This window comes from Magnolia sinica, chromosome 12 (assembly GCF_029962835.1).
Source record: "Magnolia sinica isolate HGM2019 chromosome 12, MsV1, whole genome shotgun sequence".
Classification (NCBI taxonomy): Eukaryota; Viridiplantae; Streptophyta; class Magnoliopsida; order Magnoliales; family Magnoliaceae; genus Magnolia; species Magnolia sinica.
Window position 1 is genome coordinate 47887064 of NC_080584.1, and position 24488 is coordinate 47911551.

General features: G+C 42.4%; 1 protein-coding gene and 2 long non-coding RNA genes across 8 annotated transcripts; 2 read left to right on the forward strand and 1 right to left on the reverse strand.

Moving 5' to 3' along the window:
* Nucleotides 1-1705: 1705 nt before the first annotated feature.
* On the reverse strand, nt 1706-10414 carry LOC131221327 (uncharacterized). The gene is made up of 3 exons (XR_009159190.1): nt 10306-10414; nt 10048-10132; nt 1706-1810 (listed from the first exon to the last, which is right to left on the reverse strand). It is a non-coding gene; the product is annotated as an uncharacterized LOC131221327 (long non-coding RNA).
* A 4816-nt stretch (nt 10415-15230) lies between these two features.
* LOC131220483 (probable galactinol--sucrose galactosyltransferase 1) lies at nt 15231-17028 on the forward strand. 6 transcript variants are annotated; one of them, XM_058215375.1, is made up of 5 exons: nt 15231-15559; nt 16037-16130; nt 16200-16446; nt 16558-16649; nt 16763-17028. In XM_058215375.1, exons 3-5 carry the CDS (start codon nt 16233-16235, stop codon nt 16799-16801), a joined length of 345 nt encoding a protein of 114 aa, XP_058071358.1. In that variant the 5' UTR covers nt 15231-15559; nt 16037-16130; nt 16200-16232; the 3' UTR covers nt 16802-17028. The 6 variants fall into 6 exon arrangements, with proteins under 6 accessions (XP_058071358.1, XP_058071354.1, XP_058071357.1 ...); XM_058215371.1 differs by having other exon boundaries at nt 16037-16108; XM_058215374.1 differs by having other exon boundaries at nt 16037-16108; nt 16217-16446.
* Nucleotides 17029-17235: 207 nt separating this feature from the next.
* LOC131220484 (uncharacterized) lies at nt 17236-18342 on the forward strand. The gene is made up of 2 exons (XR_009158617.1): nt 17236-17891; nt 17995-18342. It is a non-coding gene; the product is annotated as an uncharacterized LOC131220484 (long non-coding RNA).
* The last annotated feature ends 6146 nt before the right edge of the window (nt 18343-24488 follow it).

The window sequence follows — 24488 nt, forward strand, 5'->3', positions numbered from 1 at the left end:
GGCGGAAGCGGCCTTCCTAGAATTGAAAGAGAGATTGACCTCGGCTCCAGTGCTTATTCTGCCTAAGCAAGGAGTCAAGTACTGTAACGCCCCAGTTTTCGAGACCTGAGTGTATAACTCGCATCCCAGTAACCCAGGAGTTAACTGAATGATAGTGGTAATCAATATGTAAATCAAAGTGCAAATGGTGGAATGAAACATAGCATAGATGTGACCCAACCGTGAACAATATCCTGGCCCACTCAGCTGGGGGCCAATTACAAAAATTCAAATTTCTAAATGTACTGAAATAATCATGGAGGGCTAAACTACTGGTTTAATTCTAAATAAGCGGTCGCCTCCTGCTGCGGCTCCTCGTCATAGAGCTCCTCCTCGACCACCATAGCCTCCAGATCTGCTGTGTATTCATCGGCTCCAGTACCTGCGTCCTCTGTATAGTTGAACATTGATGAATGAGTGGCCGGCTCAGTGTGATTTCCCTTTAAGATTACACACCACCACCCGAAACAAGATGTAGTGTAAAACAACGCAGCATACAAAACAGAGCAATATGCAAATCTTGGTTAGTGCATGGATGAATGTGTGCACATCAACTGGGGATGCTCATCCAGTTGGCTTTTGTGCAAAACCCATGCAATGTGGCCGGTCACCAGCAAAAGTACATAGTACATGTGTAGTGCCAAACTCATCGAAGGTGGGCTGATAATCGATGGTCTGGGAGCTAGCGAAACGATATCCTAACTAAATCCTATTAGGCACGTGCTACAGCATCCAAAATCAGTCATCCGTCATCGTCCGAATGCGATGTATGTAGGGTTAGTCAACCCGTTATTAGTCCAATTACACTCAGCCAATTTAAATAAGCTCACGGTCACTACGAGGAGCTCATGGCCCAGCGTAGGCCGACAGCTCGGGCATAGTGTCCCATGACCACCATCCCCGGCTCATGAGACTACTGCCTTAGGGTGCGTGTAGGACCCACCAACACGTGGTCAATCAATTCCAATGCGAATGGGGCCAACACCAAATGCTAACTTTGAATGAAATATCGAAATTGTTAAGTACGGTGATTAAACATGACGGCATGTATATTCAAAGATGAGTAAACAGCGGTAATTGCAAATGTTGCAAGGTTCATTCCATAGCCAGATAGGTGAAACCACACATGGATAGTAAACCCCATAATCAAACGACACTAACCACAACCTCTGTATTAGGGGTCTACTTATGTCACATCTAGTCTAGTTACACCCCAAGCACGGACTCTCCTTAGTTAGAGTTTCCATGGAGAGATTTCAACAATGTGTGTCATAAACAATAGCATGGAACCTACTTATGAATAAGAAATAGAGAGCATTGCATGTATTCCTACGAGTCACGTGATCATGAGTTTATAATCCAAAATATATACCAAGTGAACTAATACATTGCGCATGTAATTTGGATAAATTTAATACACATGTTCGAGCGAGCTAACCAAGTATAAACAGTCTCACCAGGTAAGTCGATTATTTCTAAATCATGGGAATCATTAATCTAAACAAATATACCAAATAATTACAATCTATTTCTAAGCTATTAAATCATTCCTTAAAGTAGTGTCTAGGTAACTAATTTAAAAACAATCCACCATAAGTCTAATTAGCCATTAAATGTTTTCACATTTCTAGATCGTTATAACAACTACTCTTAGTCTAGTTGGGGATGGAAAGCCCAAGGGGAAGAGAATCATTACCTGAGTTATCGTGGTCCTATCCTTGATCCGAATACCCGTGTGTAGCTAGCAGCCCCAATTTACGCAAGTAGCTCCCTAGAGGATTAGTTTGCATTAGACAACACTTCCTAAGCATAATGAAAGTTGGCGCGGGGGGGGTGTGTTTGAAGGGCCTATAATTACATTCATTTGGGCCCGCTTTAGAATGGCTAAACCCACCAGATCTTTGTCCCTCAAATGGCTTAGATTGGGCCTGACCTTGGTTTGTTTTGGCCCAATGCCTAATTGGCCAGTAGTAGTCCAAACTGGGCCTGCTCGTGGCCCAGTGTGGCTGGCCATTGATGGCCCAGCTGTAGTTGCCTACTAACGGCCCAAGGTTTGGCTGGGCTGGACTTGTCCCGGTCCAGATCCGTTATGCCAACCGCGGTCCCAAGATGGCCCACAGCAACACCTGGTGTTTGAAGGGCCTATAATTACATTCATTTGGGCCCGCTTTAGAATGGCTAAAGCCACTAGATCTTTGTCCCTCAAATGGCTTAGATTGGGCCTGACCTTGGTTTGATTTGGCCCAATGCCTAATTGGCCAGTAGTAGTCCAAACTGGGCCTGCTCGTGGCCCAGTGTGGCTGGCCATTGATGGCCCAGCTGTAGTTGCCTACTAACGGCCCAAGGTTTGGCTGGGCTGGACTTGTCCCGGTCCAGATCCGTTATGCCAACCGCGGTCCCAAGATGGCCCACAGCAACACCTGGTGAGGCCCATAGTGGTCCATGAGTGGTGCGGCCCACCATAGCTTTATACATGGTACGGCCCACCAGACAGTGCAGCCCACTGTTATATGTGGTGTGGCCCACCCGTTTTTAAATAGGGTGCAGCCCACTGTTGTATATGGTGTGGCCCACCCGTTTTGAAACAGGGTGCGGCCCACTGTTATATATGGTGTGGTCCACTTGTTTTCAAAAAGGTGCGGCCCACTGTTATATACGGTGTGGCCCACCTGTTTTCAAGCAGGGTGCGGCCCACTGATGTGTGTGATACAGCCCACCTACTCCCTCACTGTAATCAGCCCAGTTTTGGGCTGATTTCCGGTCCAGTTTTGGGCTGGTTTCCAGCTTGGTCCAGGGCCCACGTTAAAAGCTCTTGCGCCCGTTCTCAGCATAGCCCACTGATGGCTATTTCTTTCAGCAGATTCGCAGCCCGCCGGAGAGTTGGTTTTCATCTCCAACTCACGGTCTCCCAAAGGTCTGCCTTCAGCTGGAATTTGAAGGCACAGACATGGGCCCACTGCGGCGCCACCTACAGTCCAGATCGGACCCATATGCAAGATGGACGTTCCAGATTGCTGCCAACAGATTCCATACTTGCAGAATCGTGTCTGCCAGCGAACCGATGAACATGCCCAGCAATCCCACCTGTGGGGGTAATATCCCACGCTGATGAGGCCCACCACGACTAGAACGTGGCCCACTGAGAGCTGCCTCTGTGCAGCACACAGCATAACGCCTATCCTTTGTCAAGAAAATGTCCCACTGCTGGACTGATTTCGGACCTAATCTCGGCCATTCCAAGGGCTGATTCTTGCGTTGATTCAAGGCCTAGATAGAGCCTGCTTCCTTCCACGATCCTGGCCCAAAACTCAGCCAGCCCAAAACTCAGCCATTAATTGGCCTGGTTTCGGCCCAAAACACTACTCTGTTTTGACCCAATTTTGGCCTGAAACACGGCCATCATCTGGCGTGGTTTCAACAATATTCCAGGCCCAGCTTCCAGCTGGGATTAAGGCCCAACCGGGGTGTGGTTCCTGCCACGGTTGTCGCTGGGTTTACGCTCCAGATGAGAGCCAGCTAAGGTGGGTTTTGGACTTGTTTTAAAGCCCAACTGAGGCTCAACCCAGGTCTATTTAAGCTTTGGTTCCGAGCCAGAGCACAGCCCGCTCATGGCCGTTAGCTGCCCGTTTTGGGTCCCACAATGCACCCATGGCTTGGGCCAATTTCTGTTTCAAGCAGAGCCACCACTCGACTATTGTTTCAGCCTAAAACAGAGTCTCCACTCGGCTATTGTTTCAGCCCAAACAGAGTCTCCACTCGGCTATTATTTCAGACCAAACAGAGTCTCCACTCGGCTATTATTTCAGCCCAAACAGAGCCCTGATTTGACCGGTTTTTCCGTCCGACCCACGGCCATCGATTGGCTTGGTCCTGGACTTGACTCACTGGCCTAATAGAGCTCGGCACGGCCTGTCTTCATGGATTGAAGGAGACTCATCGGTTAAAGGAAAAAAAAAATGAGGGAGAGAGGCTGTTACCAAGTCCGGAACTTGGTGGGGCAACTGCCAACCCAACCGAGTCGAGCTGAGACAGGGTAGTCGGCTGAACCGACCACTCAACTCACACCTCCCCTCTCTCTCTCTCTCTCTCTCTCTCTCTCTCTCTCCTTGACGTCAATCCCAAGAGCTACAGGGCCTTTTATAGCTGTGAGGGAGAGAGTTCCAATGGCTGGAAATGCACCAGCACTCCCTCCCCCAAAGAGGGAAAATTGCTTTAAGCTTTACCATACACAGGCCTCTGCTCGGCCATTTCTGGAAAAGAGAGAGCACAGCTCTCCCTGACGATGGACGGCTGAGAGCAAAGCTCCTTTGACCGAGCCCATAGCTCCAGTGCACTTTGTCCACAAGTGCATGGGATGCATATGCAAACCGTGCAGGGTCCACCAGGATGGTTGCGACGAATCTGATTCGTCCAAACGTCTTGGAAGTATCCATAAGGAGTACTGGCCCATTTTAGGGCGGACCCGAGGCCCAGGTGGGCTGTACCACACATCCCAGGTTCCATTTAGCCCCATGACCGTTGATCTGATGGTTGGATTGGTTTGATATTAAACTTCAACGGCTTTTTGTGGACTTAGAGCGTAATGGGCATTCGGTTGGCTACTCACTAGTCCTCGAAGATTGATCAACCGTATATTGCTATAGTTAGTTGGGTTAGAACTATTTTAATTTGAGGTGTCTAGTCAAAGTTACCTTCTAAACTGACATGGGGTGCATTCCAACTTCTGGGGCCTCTGATGAATGGCCCCCTAATGGTGCTTGGAAGTCCCGCCCTGCATAAGTTTGATTTAAGTCGTTTATCAGTCAAGTTCCGATATCCACAACTTTGGGCTTAGATGGTAACACCCGCGTATCAAAAGTGTGGGGTGTTACAAGTACACTATCTACACGAATGCGTCCCATGTCGGATTGGGTTGCGTCCTTATGCAGAAGGACAGAGTTATCGCCTATGCCTTACAACAATTGAGGAAGCGTGAAGAGAATTATCCTGCCCATGACCTCGAATTGGCGGCGGTCATCTTCGCCTTGAAGCTATGGAGACACTACCTCTACGGGGAGGAGTTTGAACTCTTTTACGATCACAAGAGCCTCAAATACATCTTCACCCAAAGGGACTTGAATATGAGGCAACGCCGCTAGATGGAGACGTTAAAGGACTTCAAGTTCGATGTCTCCTACCATCCTGGTAAGGCCAATCTAATGGCAGACGCGTTGAGCCGAAAGAAAACGCTGGAATTTGCTGCTCCATTAATGGTGGAAGAGTGGGGTATGGTGGAGTTTGTACGGGACTTCGAGTTGAAGTTGATGATAGAAGAACCATATGAAGTCGTTGCACATGTTCACGTTCAGATGATGATTGACAGTCAAGTCATCGAGACCCAGAGCAATGATAAATTGTTAAGAAAGATGAGAGAACTTGCAGAAGTTCGGAGCGACTCCGAATGGAGAATCGGCTCTGATGGAGGTCTACAATTTCGAGGCCGCCTTTGTGTCCCGAACCATCCTGAATTGAAAGAAGAACTACTAGCCAAGGCCCACATTTCTAAACTACCAATGCACCCCAGAAGTACCAAGATGTACCCGGACCTTAAGCGAAATTATTGGTGGGACAACATGAAAAGAGAGATGGCCGACTATGTCTCTCGAGTCTCACATGTCAACAAGTCAAGGCCGAACATCGCCGACCGCCGGGCCTTTTGCAGCCTATGCCTCTTGCTAAATGGAAATGGGACTTCATCTCCATGGACTTCATTTCGGGTTTACCCGGGACAAGGAAAGGACATGACTCGATTTGGGTGATTGTGGACCGATTGACAAAATCGGCTCATTTTCTCCCAATTCAGCTTCTTACTCTGCCGACGATTTAGCCAGATTGTACATTAAAGAAATAGTTCGGCTCCATGTATCCATGCTTAAAAATTATGTTCCCGACCCCTCACATGTCTTCTGATGGGAGCACATGGAACTCAAGGACAGCGCCACGTACATCCTTAGGCCCACTCAGATTTTGGATAAGAAGGAGTAGGTGTTGCGGAACAAAGTGATCCCGCTGGTTAAGGTATTATGGACACATCACAGGGAAGAAGAAGCCACCTAGGAGACTGAAGCTGAAATCCGCAAGCACTACCCAAATTTGCTCAAGCAGTAAGAACAGGTACAAATTTTGAGGACGAAATTTATTTATAAGGGGGGTAAATTGTAACACCCGGCCCAAGTCGGAATTGTGTCCTGAGGCACTCACGTGTGAACTGAGACAGGACCGTACGATTCAAACGCACGTGAACTGATTTTCAATAAATTAATCCTAATTAAGCCACTAATATGATCAGATCCAATTATGTTTGGGCCAAACACGGGTCGTACAGCCAGACGGCCAAATTATACTTGGTGTCTACCCGTGCGAACCGTGCACCGCCAAGGAAGAACCAAAAATTCCGAAACTCTGGGGGCCATGGGCCTCACTGGGCTTGTGGTCCATCACGGGTGTCACGCTCGGACGGTGCCCAGAAATGGACGAATTGTGCCGTCCATTCGGCGCTTGGAAAACGCAAGTCGTCAGGCCTAGAGAATGAAAATCTGAAATTTTAAATCTATTGGCCCGGTTCTTGAGTCGGTGAATCTGCGCATTCCATCCGTCGGATCTCTTCTAAATTTACACCGAAGGCTAGAAATATTTCCCTGCCCTCGCCCATAAAATCTGACCGTTGATCGAAAACCGATAACCGTTAATCACAAACCGGGCCGCTGCAACAAAACCCCACATCCATTTGCCGTCAAACTTTACCCAACCGTTCATCTGGCCATGGGGCACCTTATCCATGAATTAGATGGGCCAGGGGTCCATCAGATTGGCCTCAATAGCCAGAAATGGGCCCCACAGGGCCATTGAAGGCACTTTATGAAACTCAGGGCCAAAGGATTTAATTCCAGGGTATTTAATGCCAAACCCTCTCTCGTTTGCTAGATTCCAGCAGCTGAAATCTGAGGACGAGAGAGAGAGAGAGAGAGAGAGAGAGAGAGAGAAGAGAGAGGGAAGGAGAGTGAAGGTGGTGCTTGGGGATTGAAATTCCCCGCACCCACCTCCCTATATTGCCGGGAATTTCGACCCGATCGCCATAGAACCAATCTACGTCCGATCTAAGGTGAGATTCGAACTCAAACCTACCTTTCCTTAGCAACCAGCCACATGCATGCACCTTACCGCCATTTTCATGCAACGCAGGGCCCCGATGCGTCGAGTTTGCAGACCTGACTACATTAGGTTGAATGCGAAGGCCTCCGGTCAACAATAGGTGCAGACCATTACCTTTAGATGGCCGATTTTCGTGCCTAGCGTAGTTTTTAGTAAATGTGCATGATTTCTTATCCTTGCATGTTGCTGAATTTGGGATTGATTGATTTGGGATTGTGAATTTAGAATTTTTCCCAAATGTGGAAAGAGGTCTAGGTCCAAACATCCCCAAATGTATGAAATGTTATTTGCATGTTAAATTAGAGCATATGCACTCAATTTCCCTGAACATTGCTGTATTGATTAGTCGAACTTGGTTACATGTGAAACCCGTTAGGCATAGGAGGAGTGCATTGTAGTTAATTTGCTAAATTTCTGCATTAATTGCTCCAAATTTTTGATATTGTTAAATCACATGCTTCATGCTGGCATATGTGAAATTAAATTGATGTGAGTGGGTGTATGGTTGTCCAACTTGTAGAAATCGTTGGAATGTGCGAACATGATTCTTGTAGCTTGGTGGTGGTTAGTGTATTGTTGTTCATGTACTTAGAATGCTGGATTTTGTTGTCATTGTGTAATTATTCCTGAAATTGTTGAATTTATGCTATCTGCCTGCGAAATTACCCTCTCATGGATTAGTCGATCAACCGGAATTATTTGGGAAACCCTTCGTTGGTTCAGCCCACAGGTAAATATGACCCGACCAGTTGAGCTGTAAATTGTCGGCCGTAGTTGGACTACACAAGACACCATTCTCAGGCCGTTCAGTTTATGGTGCATCTAGTGGGGGCATATTGGCCCACAATCGGCCATCCTTGCATGTTAACCATGGTTGCACACCCCTGTATGAACCCGAGATACCCCAAGACCTTTGCGCCCACTATTAATTATAAATTTCGACCCACAAGACTCATGAGCCGGGGATGGTGGTATGGAACACTGTGCCCGTACTGTCGGCCTAGGCTGGGGTGACGACCTCCCCGTAGTGACCGCGAGCAGGACTTGGAAGTCCTAGAGCTTAAAGCTATGGGATTGACGAACCCACGAGGGCTAAGGATCGCGAAAGCCGTACGGCCACGGCCTTGAGCCGCATGATCAGATTAGGGCAATGTTTTTTATAAGGGTATTCCGGTTTCCCCAACCTGCTGGATGAATGAACCTAATTAACCAACTCGGCTAACATTCTCAAGACATTGCATTACTTATTGTGGCGACTCAGTAGTTGAGGTCGTAACTGAGGGAGTGTAGGTCATTGCGATCGTTAGACGTCGTCACTCGAGGGAGAGTTGGTGGTGAAGGCATACATCATTTCATTAAACCATGCATTTCATTAACTAAGAGTACTTAAGATTTTATGATGAATGTTGTTACTAAATCTATTCTATGCATCATGATTGTGCGATCTATTGCTAATGGTACCACTGAGTTAGCTACTCACTCCCACTTTGAGACGGTGTTCTAAAACACCAACCAGAATCTGGCATAGATGCAGGAACACTGGAGCGGGACGCGTTGGAAGATGCCGGTGTGGACGACGAAGAGGAGCAGGCGTACTTCCAGACTTTTGGCGGACCCTACTAGCTCAATGGATGACCATGGGTTTGGGCCAGGGCCCAACCCTTTTCAGGGAGTGATAAGAGAATGGGACTAGGTCCCTAATAGATATTTCATTTTGGATTATGGGATTTGTACTTGATATTTACTGTGGTAGTTGCACTTGAGATTCTAAATGATTTAGCACTTAAATTTCTGAATGATTTGTTGCTTTATGTTTGATTTAATCCTCCATTGATCACAAGATACCTATATTCACATGCATGTGAGGCCCGTTAGGGTACACATGGCACTCGGGAATTAGGGAGCCGAGTTCCTACTCGGCCCTCGAATTTCAGCGCGTTACAACTCCTACTAAGGGCAACAAAAGCAAAGCATCATCATCAATAATAAGAACAACAACATCTAAGCCTTATACCAATTGGTTGGGGTCGCCACATAAATCTTGTTCCACCATTTCACTCTATCAACTCACTCCTAACTAGCGTGGTGCTTGGTCTCCGTTGCACATGACCAAACCATCCAAGTCTACTTTCCCTCATCTTTCTACCTATTGGTACTACTACTACTAATTTCCCTCGAGTGCATTCATTTCTAATTCTATCCTTCCTCATCTTGCTAGTCATCAATTTCAACATCCTCATTTCAGCTACACTCAATCCTATGAACATGTTTTTCTTTAACTGCCCAACATTTTGTCTAATAAAAGCAAACCATATAAAAGATAAATGCTCAACACCATAGTTTAGAAAACAAAGGGAGAAACCTTAGAGCTCCCTGTTGACCCGACCCATAAGCTATTTGGTGGAAACTTGAAAACCTAAGTTTAGTTCTAAAACCAAGTTTTGCATCAACATTGTCTTTAAAAAATGGCTTAAATAATCAAGTCTTTAGTCAAGCTTTGAATTTTTAAATCTTGGTAAGCAAGCGCGTGGCTTTAAATGAGAGAGCTTGCTAGAGCCAGAAGCCGAAAGCTATAGTTATCAATGTAGACGAGATCACCATCATCAAAGCCTTATCCTAGATACTTGGGTTCGGCTATACGAATCTTATTCTACCATTCCTCTTTATCAAGTGAACACAATATTACATTGTTAAAATGCAAAAGGAGGAATATATGCAAACAAAACAGCTATTTCTTCAGTGAACACTATAACTGCATGCAATGGCATAACAACAATTTAATAGTAGTACCATGAGAGTAAAATAAGTTGATAATACCTTTTTTATTTTCATCTTGCTCGAGTATTGTACTTCTAATAACCATCGAAGGCCAGACTATCTCATGGTCAGTTACCATCTCACTCTGTATTCAATAAGGGAAAACAACAAATGAAAGCAAAAACAAAATCAATCGAGATAAACTATGAAAACTAGAAAAACGAAATCAAAATAATCAAAATCGCTCTAAAATATGAAGTTTAGGGTTTTGAGAGGAAGGACTTGCCGCAAACAAACTGAGATATTGTGGAGCCTCACCTGCAATGCGTGAGCTAGAATGAGAAAACCCTAGGTAAGGGGTTTACCAGAACCCTACGTAGGAGGGATAGGGAGATGATGTGTGGGCTGTTGGAGAGAGAGAGAGAGCAGGGAGTAAACGAGAGAGGAGGGTCAAGAGAGAAAGGGAGCAGGGAGCAAACGAGAGAGAGAGAGAGAGAGAGAGAGAGAGAGTGTGTGAATTGGGCGGAAGCGGATTGGCTGGTGTACCACACACCATCAACCTAGATGGTGTGGGTACATGTCGTGCGAAGACAAAGCGCTGATACTTCTCCAGCTCCAATTTGTACGAACAGTTCAAAGGAGATCAATGTTAAATGGGCCTCGCCATGATGTATTTATCATATCTACACCGTTCATCAATTTGGAGAGATCATTTTAAATCATTAATTTGGAGAGATCATTTTAGATCGTGATCCCAAAAATGTGTAATTTCCAAGGCTCAATTGGACAACACCACAATTAGTAGTGGGGACAAAGATTCTCACTATTAAAACATTCATACAACCCACCGTAACGTTTTCTTTCCATCCAATCTATTCATAAGGTCACACAAGCATGGATGAAGAGATAAAATAAATTTCATATTAATCCAAAATTTATGTGACCTCCAAAAGGGTTTCAATGGCAGGCGTTCAATCCTCCACTGCTTTATACAGTGTGGTCCACTTGATTTTTGGATCTATCTTATTTTTCTAGTCAAGCCTTACGACTAGCTCACCAAGTGGACAGATGGTTTGGATATAACTCATACCTCATGATGGGACCCACAGAACTTGGTGATGGCAACACCCCAGCTAGGTTGTTGGTGTGTGGTGCACCAACCAATCCGCTTCCGAATTGGGTGTGGGGGCGGGAGTGCGGATTGGATACTGACAAGGACAGTAGCCAAATGGCTACTGAAGTGATGTCACCAAGTTCTGTGGACCCCACCATGATGCATGTGTTGTATCCACACCATCCAACCATTTGTAGAGATCGTTTTATGGCATTACAAAGAGAATGAGATAGATCTAAATTTCAAGTGGACCCACTACAGAAAACCATGGGAGCCGTCACACCCACCGTTGAAACATTTATAGGGCCCATGGTGATGTATTTTTGAGATCCATCATGTTCATAAGTTAACATAGAGATAGATGAAGTGAAAACAAAGAAATCAGCTTCATCGGAAACTACCGTGGCTCGTAAGAAGTTTTGAACGATGGATGTCACTGTCCCCACTATTTTCTATGGTGGAGTCCACTTGAACTTTAGATCAATCTAGTTCTCTTTGTAATGCCATAAAACGATCTCTAAAAATGGTTAGACGGTATGGATAAAACACATGCATCATGGTGGGGTCCATAGAGCTTGTGACGTCACTTCACCAGCAATTTGGCTACTGACCTTGTCAGTATCCAATCCGCGCCCTAGGGGCGGGATCTGGGCGCGGGGTGGGCTCTACCCCACATGGAGCTAAAGAAGGGTGGTCCTGCCAGGGGCTTGGGGAGCCCACCATGATGTATGTTGTTTATCCACTCTGTCCATCCATTTCGACTGTTCATTTTAAGGCATGATCCCAAAAAGGAGGCAGATCAAAACTCTAAGTAGAACATACCATGTATTAATAGTAGACACTTAATCTCTACTGTTTCTTATGATGTGGTCCACTTGGGCCTTCAATGTTCCTCCTTTTTTGGTTCATGCCCTAAAATGAGCGGTTAAAATGGATAGACAACTTAGATAAAACACACATATTGCAATGGCCCTCATAGACCATTTTTTGCAGTGCACTCGCAATAAAGGTTTAATAACCCATTGCTTTCTCCGACGGCTTTCATTGGGCAAACCACTACACGACCTTCGGCGTTGCTCATTTTTTTGGTAGTGCATACATGACAAACCGGAGACAATTGAAGCCACTGATTTTCTAACCACAGGTGGTACATGAGTAGGACTTATTCTATTGCTTTCATATCCTAGTCGTCTCCTATCCCTTGAACTTCTACCCAATCCTAGAATTCTTTCTAATTTTTTTGTACTTTGGGTGAATCTGTGGCTAATGTCGGCATGAGATTTGGATTTCTCTAGTTCTAGTTTCATATTTTGATTGATTGGTCTCATTTTACTAAGTTTTGATTATAGGTATTCGTTTATCTTAGTTTGGTCTACCAAGACACTCTCATAATTGACATTTTCTTGAGCATAGTTGGCATTGTCTTTAATGTATTCATTAAGTTCATCAATCAACAGCTCATTTTCAGCCTTAACTTCTTCCAAATTCATGCTCAACTGTCTATTTTCAGCCTTAGCCTAACCAAGCTTCTTCGGAACCTTTAAGCTTTGGGTATAAAGTTGGTTATATGCTTCTTGTAGGTCAGTATTGTCAATTTCCTCTTCTCCCTCTTAGAGGACTTTTCTTCCACATGTTCATATTCTTTCTCAATGTCCCTTGCTTCAAGAATGACTGTGGTGGTGGAGGCCATGAGTATTCTCAATGAGCCTTGGTCTCCATCACTTTAAGATTCATCTTATTCTAATTTTGAATTATCAGAGTCATCCCATGTGGCAGTCATTGCCTTTCCTTTTGATTTTTAGTGAGACACTCAAAAGAAAGATGATCATACCCTCTACAGTTGTAACATTGGAGATCTTTTGACCTTTTAGTTGATTTACCTATATGGCGTTTTAAGTCATACTTCTTCCCCTTTTTGTACAAGTCTTTCCCTTGGTTCTTATTAAATAATTTTTTGAACCTTTTGACCAATAAGGTCATTTCTTCATCACCTTCATTGTCATCACCGTCATTCTCAGATTTATGTTTTTTCTGTGAGCCTTTTAGGACAATGTTTTTGAATTTTGCAGGAGTCTTGAAATGTAGTTCGTATGTCTGTAGGGAACCTAATAGTTCTTTTACTTTCATGTGATCTATGTTTTTACATTCCTCAATTATAATGACCTTTGAGGAAAATTATTTCAATGGGGAACTTAAGATTTTCCTACAAATTTGTAGAACCAGAACTTTTTCTCCCAACCCCCACGTAAAGTTGCGTATGCCACTAAGTTTGGTGTAAAACTTCATGAACGTTTTATGCTCCTCCATTTTTATGTTCTCAAAATTTGTGGTTAAGAGCTGGAGTTTAGACTTTTTGTTGTACTTGTTCCTTCGTGGGTGGTTTTCAATAAATCTCATGCTTGTTTAGTTGTTTCACACGTGCATATTATTTTCAACTCTTCTTGTGAAACAGCACAGTAAAAGGCGTTCAAAGCTTTGGCATCATAACTGGACTTAGATTTGTCATGGTCGGTCCAAAGTACTTGTAGTTTGAGTCTAGAAGTGGTAAAACCATCATCTGATACAATTCGATCTATAGTTGTATGATAACCATTTTCTATAATGTCCCAAAAAGCATGATCTAAGGATCTAAGAAAAATGTGCATCCTTTCTTTCCAGTAAGCATGGTTAGATCCATCAAAAAGAGGTGGTCTTGAGATTGATGTTCCTTCAATCTTAGACATATTTTCAGCTTCTACAAGGATCTCCCTCTTGCTGTCAGGTCCTTTAAGAGGAACTCACTTTGATACCAATTGAAATTGTAGTTTTGACCACTACAAGCGAAGCTTGAAGATACAGCTAATGTCCTGGAAGGGGGTGGCTAGGACTTTTCAAATTTTAACTATATAATTAACATGCACTTACTTCTAAACACTTATGTTAAGTAATACAAACAGGAAGAAGTGCAAAAACAAAGTCTATTTAAGTGAAAAGATCATTCGGGCATTCTGTCAAACGTGTCTGTTATGGTGTCTGTTATAGTAAGTAATTCAAGTGTATTATTTAGCAAAACATAACAGAGAGAATTTCAAATCATTCAGCCCATTGCAAAAGATGTAAAGTGGTCCAGCTACGTGCCTACTTTACTCCCGGTTGACCTATTCTCTCCTGGGGTGTACCGGATTTCACTATTTAGATGGTTTTAAATTAGGTTCACCATAAACCTTACACAACATACAAAAGGTCTATGTTTTTCATCTGTCGATGGCCTACACAATGTCTTACAAAGTTCTACATAAGGACGACGATGTACTCTCCCATTGAAAGCCTACACAAAGTTTTGTTGAGTATGATATTTCAAACTCTAAAACTCAATCCTATACAAGGAATGGTTGCTAGACATAACGGACTCAAAAATACTTTATTACTTAAAAGTAGATGAACTCCATTAGAGCACATTTGATGAAGATCTTCTTGAATCATGAAGCATCTTTAGCTCCCTTGTACCACAATCGTATTGCTGATGTGCCGTTAAAGAAGCCAAGGTTTTGGGTCGAAGGGTTTGGTGAATCTTATTTTAATAATGATGAGTCTTTATGAGTAAGTCAAGGATTCCCATAATTGAGCATTCAATGCCATCTAGCATAATGCATTTACCAATAAGTGTGGTTGCTAAAGCATCAATGAATGCTGAAGTTCATTCTCTAATTCAAGCTTAAAATACTCAATGAATGTCTTTAAGATATAAATAGAAAGATGAACTCCATGAAAAAAGAGAGTATGCATTACCAAAAAAATTACCAAAAAAGAGTCGCGTCGGTGAATCACAATAAGCCTACAGCAAAAGTATGCAGGTTTTGAATGGTGGACATTCAATCACTACTGTTTTCTCTTGGTGTGGTCCACCTGAGATTTAGATCTAGCTCATTTTTTGGATCAAGCCCTAAAATGATCTTGTGAAATGGATGGACCGCATGGATAAAACACATACATCATGGTGGGGCCCACGGAGCACCGACCAGTAGCCACCTAGCTAGTGGCAACATCAATAGCCCTGGAAATCTCTCGCGCTCCGTCTCCCTTTCTCGTTCCCCTTTTTGTTCCCTCCCTCTTCATCTCCCTTGACCTTTTTCATTCCCTCGCTCTCCCTCTCCCTCTCCCTTTCGGTCTCATCAAGAAACCCTAACGCTAATCTTACATCGAATGAGTGAGACAAAGGCTTGTTTTACTGAGTGAGCAATTTTCACATAGGTAGATAGGGCGAGTCGATTGGCGATTTCATGGATGTAGGGTTGGTTTCTCTAAGTATTTTAGGGTCCCTTCTTCATTATTTTCTTCAGGATTTTCAATAATAGAGATAAGCGTTGGTAGGGTTGGTTTTGGCAAGAAAGCTGATTTTTGTGAGAGGAAGAGAAATTGGGAGTGGACTGCATCTCTCCATGAGCATGGAAAGCTCGTCATACAGATGGATACTCTATGGTCTGTTGATTTTTATGGATTTTCTCAGTTTCATGTACAATTCCTATGGTTTGGAAGATTAATTTGCTTCTTTTTTAAAAAAAAATGTAATTTTCGTGAATTCTCTTCCTACGGTTTTCATGTGCAATTCCTACGATTTTTATAGTAGAGATCTTTTTCTTTTCTCAAGTTTGATACTAGATTCGTACATGTCTCCATCTTCAAGCAAATTGATGGGTTTGACTTCATTGCATGGAATTGCATTATCTCTAAATACATCTAATGGTCCAGCTCTTCGATGCCCGTTGTCTGTTTGATGAAATGCTTGACAGAAACGATCTCTTTAGAAAAATCCTATTTGCGAGATGTGGAGGGAAAGTATTCAGTTGAATGGTTTTTTTTTTTTTTTTCCGTGTGAATTGGCTTCAAGGTGTTTATTGTATGACATGCAGTAATTCTATTGGCATCTGACTAAAAGTCTTTTTTTCCTTGAAACAGGATCTTCTGTATTTGGGCAGAAGCCTGGCTTTGGAGGCTTTTGATCAACTCCAACTCAAACAAGTCCTTTTGGTAGTGCATTTCAACAAGCACAGTGAAGATTTATTTCCTTCTCATCTTATGGTTTTCTTTGGTCTTTGTGTGATCACAACAAGGCATACAGATTGTTCTGTCTTTCAGATTCAAGATCTGGTGGATGATACCCAGATATGGAAAGTCCAGCAGTGATGTTCCTGTCAAATCTCAGATGCTCCTCTTGGAAGCAAGGGAAGATTCTTCACTTAATGACAAAACCATCGACTCATTTGATGGGAATACATTCTGTATACTGTTGATGCCTGTATTTAATGGTGATTTTCAAACTAGCTTGCAGGGGGATTCTACCAACAAGCTTCAGTTCTGCGTTGAAGGTGGTTTGTTTGTTAGATTAGTACTTCTATATTAGTTTGAGCTTTTCTGGTATTGATTTCCAGGATCCTAAAGTTTTGAAGTTAATATCCAATGATGGTTCCATGCTTCAGGTGACCCCACCATGCGATCCAAACAGGTTCTAGAAGTCGTTTTCATCAATTTAGGGAACAACCCATTTGAGCTTTTTGAGGGATTCTATCAAGTTGGTTTGCCTTGAAAATCAAGCTATTGAATTATTGGTCTCTCTTTGAACTAGTTATTTTGATAGTTAACTCTCATTGCACTATTTTGTTTTGGGCTATGAAATGTATGTAGGATATTAGAGAAACAAAAGGGGACCTTCAATCACCTTGAGAAGAAGAAGGCAAACAAGATTCAAATTCTCAATACAAGGAATGTGATTCCCTCTAGTATGGAGCGGATGCATGCATCATGCATGTATACTCATGTACATATGGCCGGATCCACTACAAAACTTCATAGGTTAAGCTTAACCCTACGACGTGAGATTTTACTTTTCTTGCTTGGGCTAAGGAGAATTTGAGGTTTCACTGGCTATTATCCAAGTTGTTCTGTGCTTATATATTGCGTGGTTTCCTCAAACAACGCTTCAACAAATTTTGGATGCTTCGCATAAGCAGGTCATCTCCTGATTACAGGATGTGAATCAACTGGTGTGCAATTCATGATCAACTTGTAAGTAGTGTGTTGTTGGAATCTTCCTTGTTGTTGCTGAGATTTTTTTTTTTTCTATTTCTGTTGGAATCAATTTCTACAAAAAAAAAAAAGAAGAAGTCTTCCTCTGTTTTTTTTTTTCCCTTTCTTTCCCCCTGTTTCAGAAGTGGGTCTCTCCCAAACTTCTCACAAACAGTTGGGAAACTTGATAATTCAGAAAATCAGGCTGTTTTCGTGGATAAATCTAAGAGCTATTGTTCTTTCAAGTCAGAGGTTAGTCTTAAAGATCACTTTGGAGCTTGATTTATCAATCAACTTGGAGAGGAGTTTGGAATTTTGATTGGAGCTAAATAAGAAATCAGTTTTGAAAAATCTCACTGATTAGCTCAGAACTAAGCCAGGACTTAGTTCCTAGTTTTTGAGTAATGAAACTAACTGCGAATCCATTAAAAAAGTCTTTGTCAATTGTCGTTAGAGTAAAGCTTTAGAATATAAGTGACTTGTTAATTAGTTCATCAAGTAAACTCAAAAACTTTCAAAAAGAATAAGCAAAGAAAAGAAAAAGAAAAAAGAACTCGAAAACTAAGTGACCAACTTTGGAATACTCCTTGATTGGACTACTTACAAAAACTGATGTGGAATATGTGGTTAATTGGGGCAATGGTGTTTGAAGATCCTGGGACTCTTCGCCATCCAAGTACTCTAGACTAAGAGTTGATCAATAAAATTACTGACAACACCCAGAGAAATAGTATCAAAATGCTTACCAGTAAACTCTTCTAGAACATTGTTCTTTTCAATATACTGATTGATTTTCATTTCCCTTTCTTAGTCCTTTCATTTTTGGTGTTCTCTCGTTTCGTGGGCTGCAGGTCAAGCAGATTTGCTAGGATTCAAGGGATTCAATGCTCATCAGGCCCATGACCAGCCTTGTACAGACCAAACACAACCAACCATGCAACAATCATTTAGTGCAGAACTTTTTGCTGATATTGTTAGCTGAACAAGAGAATTAGGAATTTATGTCAGTTCATTCTCCTTGTTTGCCTTCTTTTAGTGGAAATAGTTCTTGGGCAATATTTTTTATTAGCCAAACTAATCTCACAGGAAACAAAAAGAGGAAGTACATTCTATCATGGCCAAGTGGCAACTTGGGATTAGGTAATATATAATCAATTTTTTATGGAAATACAAATTATATGTTTTGGATTTGGATGATAGATCTGATTTTGATTTCTTCCTTTTCTTTTGTGTAGACAACTTCTCAGGTAGGGTGGTTGGTTTAGGGCTTTGGAAAATGGGTATATCTAGTTTTGGATGTGTGCGTTGATTTAGGCAATTAATTTTCATTTTTTTAAAAAAAAGTTAATAAGCAACACCGACCGCTAAAATTGTCAGTGAATGGCCATGGGACTGACCATCGGAAACGCCGACGGCTTTGGCCGTCCAACTTAATCGTCGGAAACGCCGACGGTGAGCAACGTCCATGCCCCCTTTCTCGACGGACCATGCAGCAACTTTTAGTCATCGAGGAAGGTCATTGCTGACGGTTTTTAGCCGTCGACGTTGTCCTATTTTTTGGTAATATTGGAAAGTATGGTATTAACTATGGTTGCACACAAAAGGCTCTCTCTATATCTTACCAAAAAGCCAAGAAACCCCTCTTTTGTATATATAGAGAAGATTCGCATTGGAAAAAATGGGCAAAAAAATGTTAGGTTCAATGTCATCGATTGGTCTTCGATGCCATCAAAGGACCTTTGATGTCATCGAGAAAATCAGAATTTACTTCAATAAGATTGTTGGATGGTTCTATTGATGCCATTGATGCCATCGAGAAAATCAGAATTTTTTACTTACGATTGCTAGACATTTTGGTGACTTGGTTCGATGTCATCGACGGGTCTTCGATTCGATGCATCGAGAAAATCCATATTTTTACCTTTTAGTTGTTGGACATTTTGGAGTCCTTGTTTGATGTCATCGATAGGGCTTCGATGCCATCGAAAGGACCCTTCAATGTTATTAAAGGCCCTTCAATGTCATCGAGAAAATGCAGAATATTGATGTTTATTTGCTGATAGTTAGTTCTCCAAGCTCAATGTCATCGAACTGTCTTTAATGCTATCGAAGCCAGTTCAATGGGACTTCAATGCCATCGAAACTAGTCTATTTTTGTGTTTTTCTTTTTGAACAGACTGCTTCACACATTTCTTACTCGCATTATTTAAGTTGGTTTTTCCTATGAGGTTTGAGCTATATTGAAGGTTTAGTTTTATGGGACCGGTATAGGTTTTTGAAGAGGTCCCGGAACTTGTCATTTCTTTACTTTACATGTTTTGGATGCATTCGTTCTTTGAGCCTTCAAACTTGAATATTATTTGGGGCTCTCTGGACTCTAAGACTCATACCTTATACTAATTGACAAAAAATGGCACTTACAAATATGACATGTGTACTCTAATTTGATATATTAAAGTTGACTTGGGATATCACATATGTTACTGTGAATATATTGAAAAATTCCAATACATTCTAAATCCTCCCATTTACTCTTATCCAAACAAAATATTTTGATTTTAAATGTATTTCATTTACTCACATCCAAACACATGTTGAGTGAGCCATTTATTCCCAATTCATTTACCTCCATTTACAAGCTCCAAACAAGCCTCAACCATCTCTAATTTGTGGGCCTTGTTAGACTATATTAGAGTAAATTAGGGTATCTAATTAATCAGAGATGTTTATATAAGCATAGTTTGTAAAACCCTAACCATCCCCCATTATTAGTGAAATTTCAAGTGGCGGGCCCTCGGACTGTGCGTGAAAGCTTGACAAAGCTAAGGAATGATGGTTATGTCCTAGAGGGGGTGATTAGGATCAAATAAAAATTATTCTTTTAAAACACAATTGCTTAACTTAAACTGATGTGAAAATTAAACTAAGTAAAACAATTTAACACTAAGGCTTCCAAGCCATTAAAGGGTCTAATCACATAAACTACAAAAGACATGGCAATCAAGAAACTATTCTATAAACATGATAGTGTACATGTGTGTGTGAAATGTAATACGTGTGAATTCATAGCATTCATTTAATCATGTATATATATAATTAAACAAGTGCCCAAATACAATCCCAAACATAAGCATGTATAGTGATTCAGTTTCTCTACTCGACTCCCAGCGGACGCAATCAACCCATTAGTATACCAGATTTCACCATGAGAGGTTTTAAATCAAGTTTGCCTCTAACCATTACAATTTTACACAATGATTGACTCCCGTAAGAGACTTTACATGGTTTTCTATAGGCTCGTCATGAACCTCGGTCCTACACAAGAAACAACTGACGTACACTCCATCGGAGGCTCCCGCAAGAGACTTTACTTGATTTTTTATAAGCTAATCAATAACATCGGTCCTAGTCAAATGACCTACGTTTACTCCCGCTGAATGCTCCCACGGAGATTAACATGTACATACCCACGTTCAATGAATTTAGTCATACATAAGAGCCTAAGTCCTACACAAGAACCTATCGAGTTTGGGTCACAAACTCTTATCCTCAATCGTATACAAAGAAAGATAGTATGGACTCACTCAATGATACTTGTCAAAATAAGCCCCATTGATACGTCGCTCTTAAGTCACCTCTTTAAAGATCACCCGTGCTTGAATTCGCGCCTCAATTGCTCCATCGAGCATGATGTTGATGCGATACTGATGCTTCAGCTTCAAGATCAATCAGCTTGCATGTGATACTCCTTTGAAATGACCAAGGTGATGAGAGGTTAGTTGAATTCTTATAACTAATGAAAAGTTGTAATCCTAGAAAATTCACGTAGATGGGTCTTCTAAAGGATTTAGACAAAGATTTGACCATAGGTTCAAGTCTAATATCTAAAAAATGGAGTTCAAGCTCATCTTCAAGGTAAATGTCAGAATCCTCATTAGATATTTTTCTCAAGGAAGATTACTTAGAACTCATTGGTTTAGAAGCTTGGGATGAATGATATGATCATGTAATCACCCAAGCTTCTATTGCACTAAAAACCTATCGCAATGCCCAAGAATCGAATGCCATTCATAAGGAGTCTGAGCTCCAACAGTCAAAAAATGGACAAATAATAGTTCTATCAATAGCATCAAACGTGCCTTCGATGACATCGAGAAAATTAGATTTCCAGCTGAATTATTGCTAGACAGTTTTCACACTATTATTTGATATTATAAAGTAACTTAGATAAATGATCACTACGTTGGACAGATATGAGTTACCTACTCAATTCCATTGAGAGGATTTTCGTTGCTATCGAAGACCCCTCGAGAGTTGCTCGATGAGATTAAGCACCACTTGAAAGTCTATTATTTTAGGCATACAATTCATAACAACTTTGCGCCTCTTATAGCCTTACTTATCATGTTCCAATTAAGCTTTTAAGGCTAAGGGATGATCAACATGGTTTACCTATAAGGCTAAGGATCATTTAGAGGTTGAAGGGGTTGTTTTGGGTCAAGGGTTAGGGTCACCAAGGCACCACATTTACATGTTCTTTGCTCCGTGATGCCCATGTCCTCTTGTGTCATTGGTCTTCGGCTTCCATGGGCTCAACCGACTACATGACACACAAACTCACGTGATTTACAAACAAGGTGCACAAATCAGTGCACTAACAGCTGAAAATCCATTCAATTAAAACCCTTTAGTAATTTCATTTCATGTAGTGCATCCATACTCATTGACACTACCATCTCTGATCCTGGTGCCGACAACCCATCCACCTCAAAACCGCCTTGACCACCTTCTTCCCCATTGTTGATGGTCACCTGTAACCCAGTTGCACCACTAGTGGCACTGCCTTCATCAGCGGCTTCACACCCATTAACAATAGTGTAAGACTCGTGTCTTAGTCCGTACCCTTCCGTTAGCTTCCGCGGTCATTCCGGTCAAATTTTGGTAACCTTCGCACCGTATCCGACGATTGCGCGCGATCCTAACCAGGTCCCGCATACCGAAGTCGGTTCAAACCGAACTTGTATCTTTGCGACCGCGTCGTCGCGGCGGTTCCAACGCTGCAACTCGTGCACCGAACCGATACCCAGGCCAGGAGATGTAGGCCAGTGTTTAATTCGAAGAAACGCCGCGCATTGCGAATTATGAGGGAATCTCTACCAAATGTCTCATCAATCAATCAATGTACAAGTCAAGTACATATCCCATCACACCCATCCCTCTCTCACCCACAAGTCAACAACACCCATACTTATCCCATCCCATTCTTACCAAAAAGTCAAGGCAACCCATACATTACCATGTCATATCCCTTACACCACTCCTCTCTCCCTCACTTCTCATTTTTCATTCCAAGCAAATCTCATGAGTCCAACGTCCAAGCTCTCCATGAGAGAGCTAGTGTGGCCCACATCCCTACCTCTAATCTCCACCATCCAATGATCATCTCCACCATCGAAATACATTCCTCGGAGCTCTAGGATGCGTTGATGGAAGAAGAGGTCTAAGAAGATCAAAGGTGGGTGATCTACTGTCGATTTGCTTTTGACGGCCCACTTATAGGTGGAACCCATTATGATGTATGAGTTATAATCATGAGGGGCCCATAATGGCGGCGTCCCTCCATCATCGTCTCTCTCTCTCTCTCTCTCTCTCTCTCTCTCTCTCTCTCTCTCTTCCCTTGAATGGTGATGAGGACGATGAGGCGTGTGGACCCACCTGGAATCACAATGGCTGGAGCAGATTTGATGATCAAGTGGAGCACCTCACACCCATTTGGTTAGATGTCAGCAAGTTTTGCTGATCCCACCATGATGTGTGTTATACCTTAAACCATCCATCCATTTCTGTTTTTTTTTTTGGTGTGTGGGGCCCACCCCACACATGCTGCAAGTGTGGAATGGGACCCACCTTAAGCGTTGCATTTAATCATCCCAACTGCCCAGTAGGCGGTCGTCCAACATCTGGATGTTGCAGAATCTTTAAATAATAATAATAATCATAATAATAATATAATAATAATAATAAATTATATGATACATTACATATGATAGCGGTGGCCTATCCACGTGGGGCCCTCCTAACGTATGGATCCAACGCCGTCCATCTGTTCACCAAACAGATTGACCGTCTGATGGACGGTGGATCAGCTCCATGTAGAGGTGACGTTAGCAATATAGGGGCCCACCACACGTGATGTATGGGTCTTGTTCACGCCGTCCAGTTGCATGGACGGTGGGAATCCACCTTGATGAGATTGTCCACACCATCTGTCCATTTTGGTTGGACGTGTGGCCAGCACTCACCTGCTGTACTTAGCAGGTTTGGTGGCCTCATGATATATGTGTTACATCTTCACCGTCCATGTGATGCTGGATGGTGGGGCCTGCTGCATGTGTGGCAGTCCACATCACCCAGTCCACTGGATGTGGACCCCACCTAAATGTATATCTTCTATATCCACCGTCCAGATGGGCAGGACGCTGGGGTCCATCTTAATGTTTGTGTTTTATATGGGCCACACGTGTGGACCTATTGATGTATGTATTTTAATCGACACCGTCTAAACGGTGGCCCCTTTTACATTTCATGTATATCATGTATATTATAATATATTATATGATATGATATGATATGATATTATATTATATTATATTATATATATATACATACACACAGCAAGAGAGAGAGGGAAGTGGGGTGGCCCACGTACGTGGGACCCACCTGACGAGCTGACTGCTCCACACACCGTCCATCCATCTAACGTTGCTGTGGGCCCCCATCTGATGGGTATTTTCCATCCAAACTGTCTATCCACTTGGTGGATTTTAGACCGTCCATCTGTTGGACGATCAGCGCCCCACCCATGATGGATATTTTCCATCCAACCGTTTGATCATTTGGTGGACAGCCACCTATGTGGACCCCACATCATTATATAAACTGTCCATACATTTGGTGAGTTCGTCCTTGGGCTTGAGAAGAAAAAATAAGACAGATCCAATATCAAGTGGACTACACTGAAGAGAACAGTGGTGAATTGAACGGCTACCATTGAAACTCGATTTTGGGGTTATAGAAGCTATGGATTAGTATGAAATTTGTTTTTCCTCTTAAGTTAGGTCCATGTGACCTTGTGAACAGATTGGATGGAAAATAAATGTTACGGTGGGTCCACTCAATGAAAATAAAGCCCATTGTTGAGGCCCATTTGACTCGACTTAGTCCATTTGATACGGCCCATTTGATTCGACTTGGTCCATTTGATACGGCCCATCTGACGTATTTGGGGCCCATTTGGTGGGGCCCGATGTGATGTACTTGGAGCTCATTTGATAAGGCCCTTTAA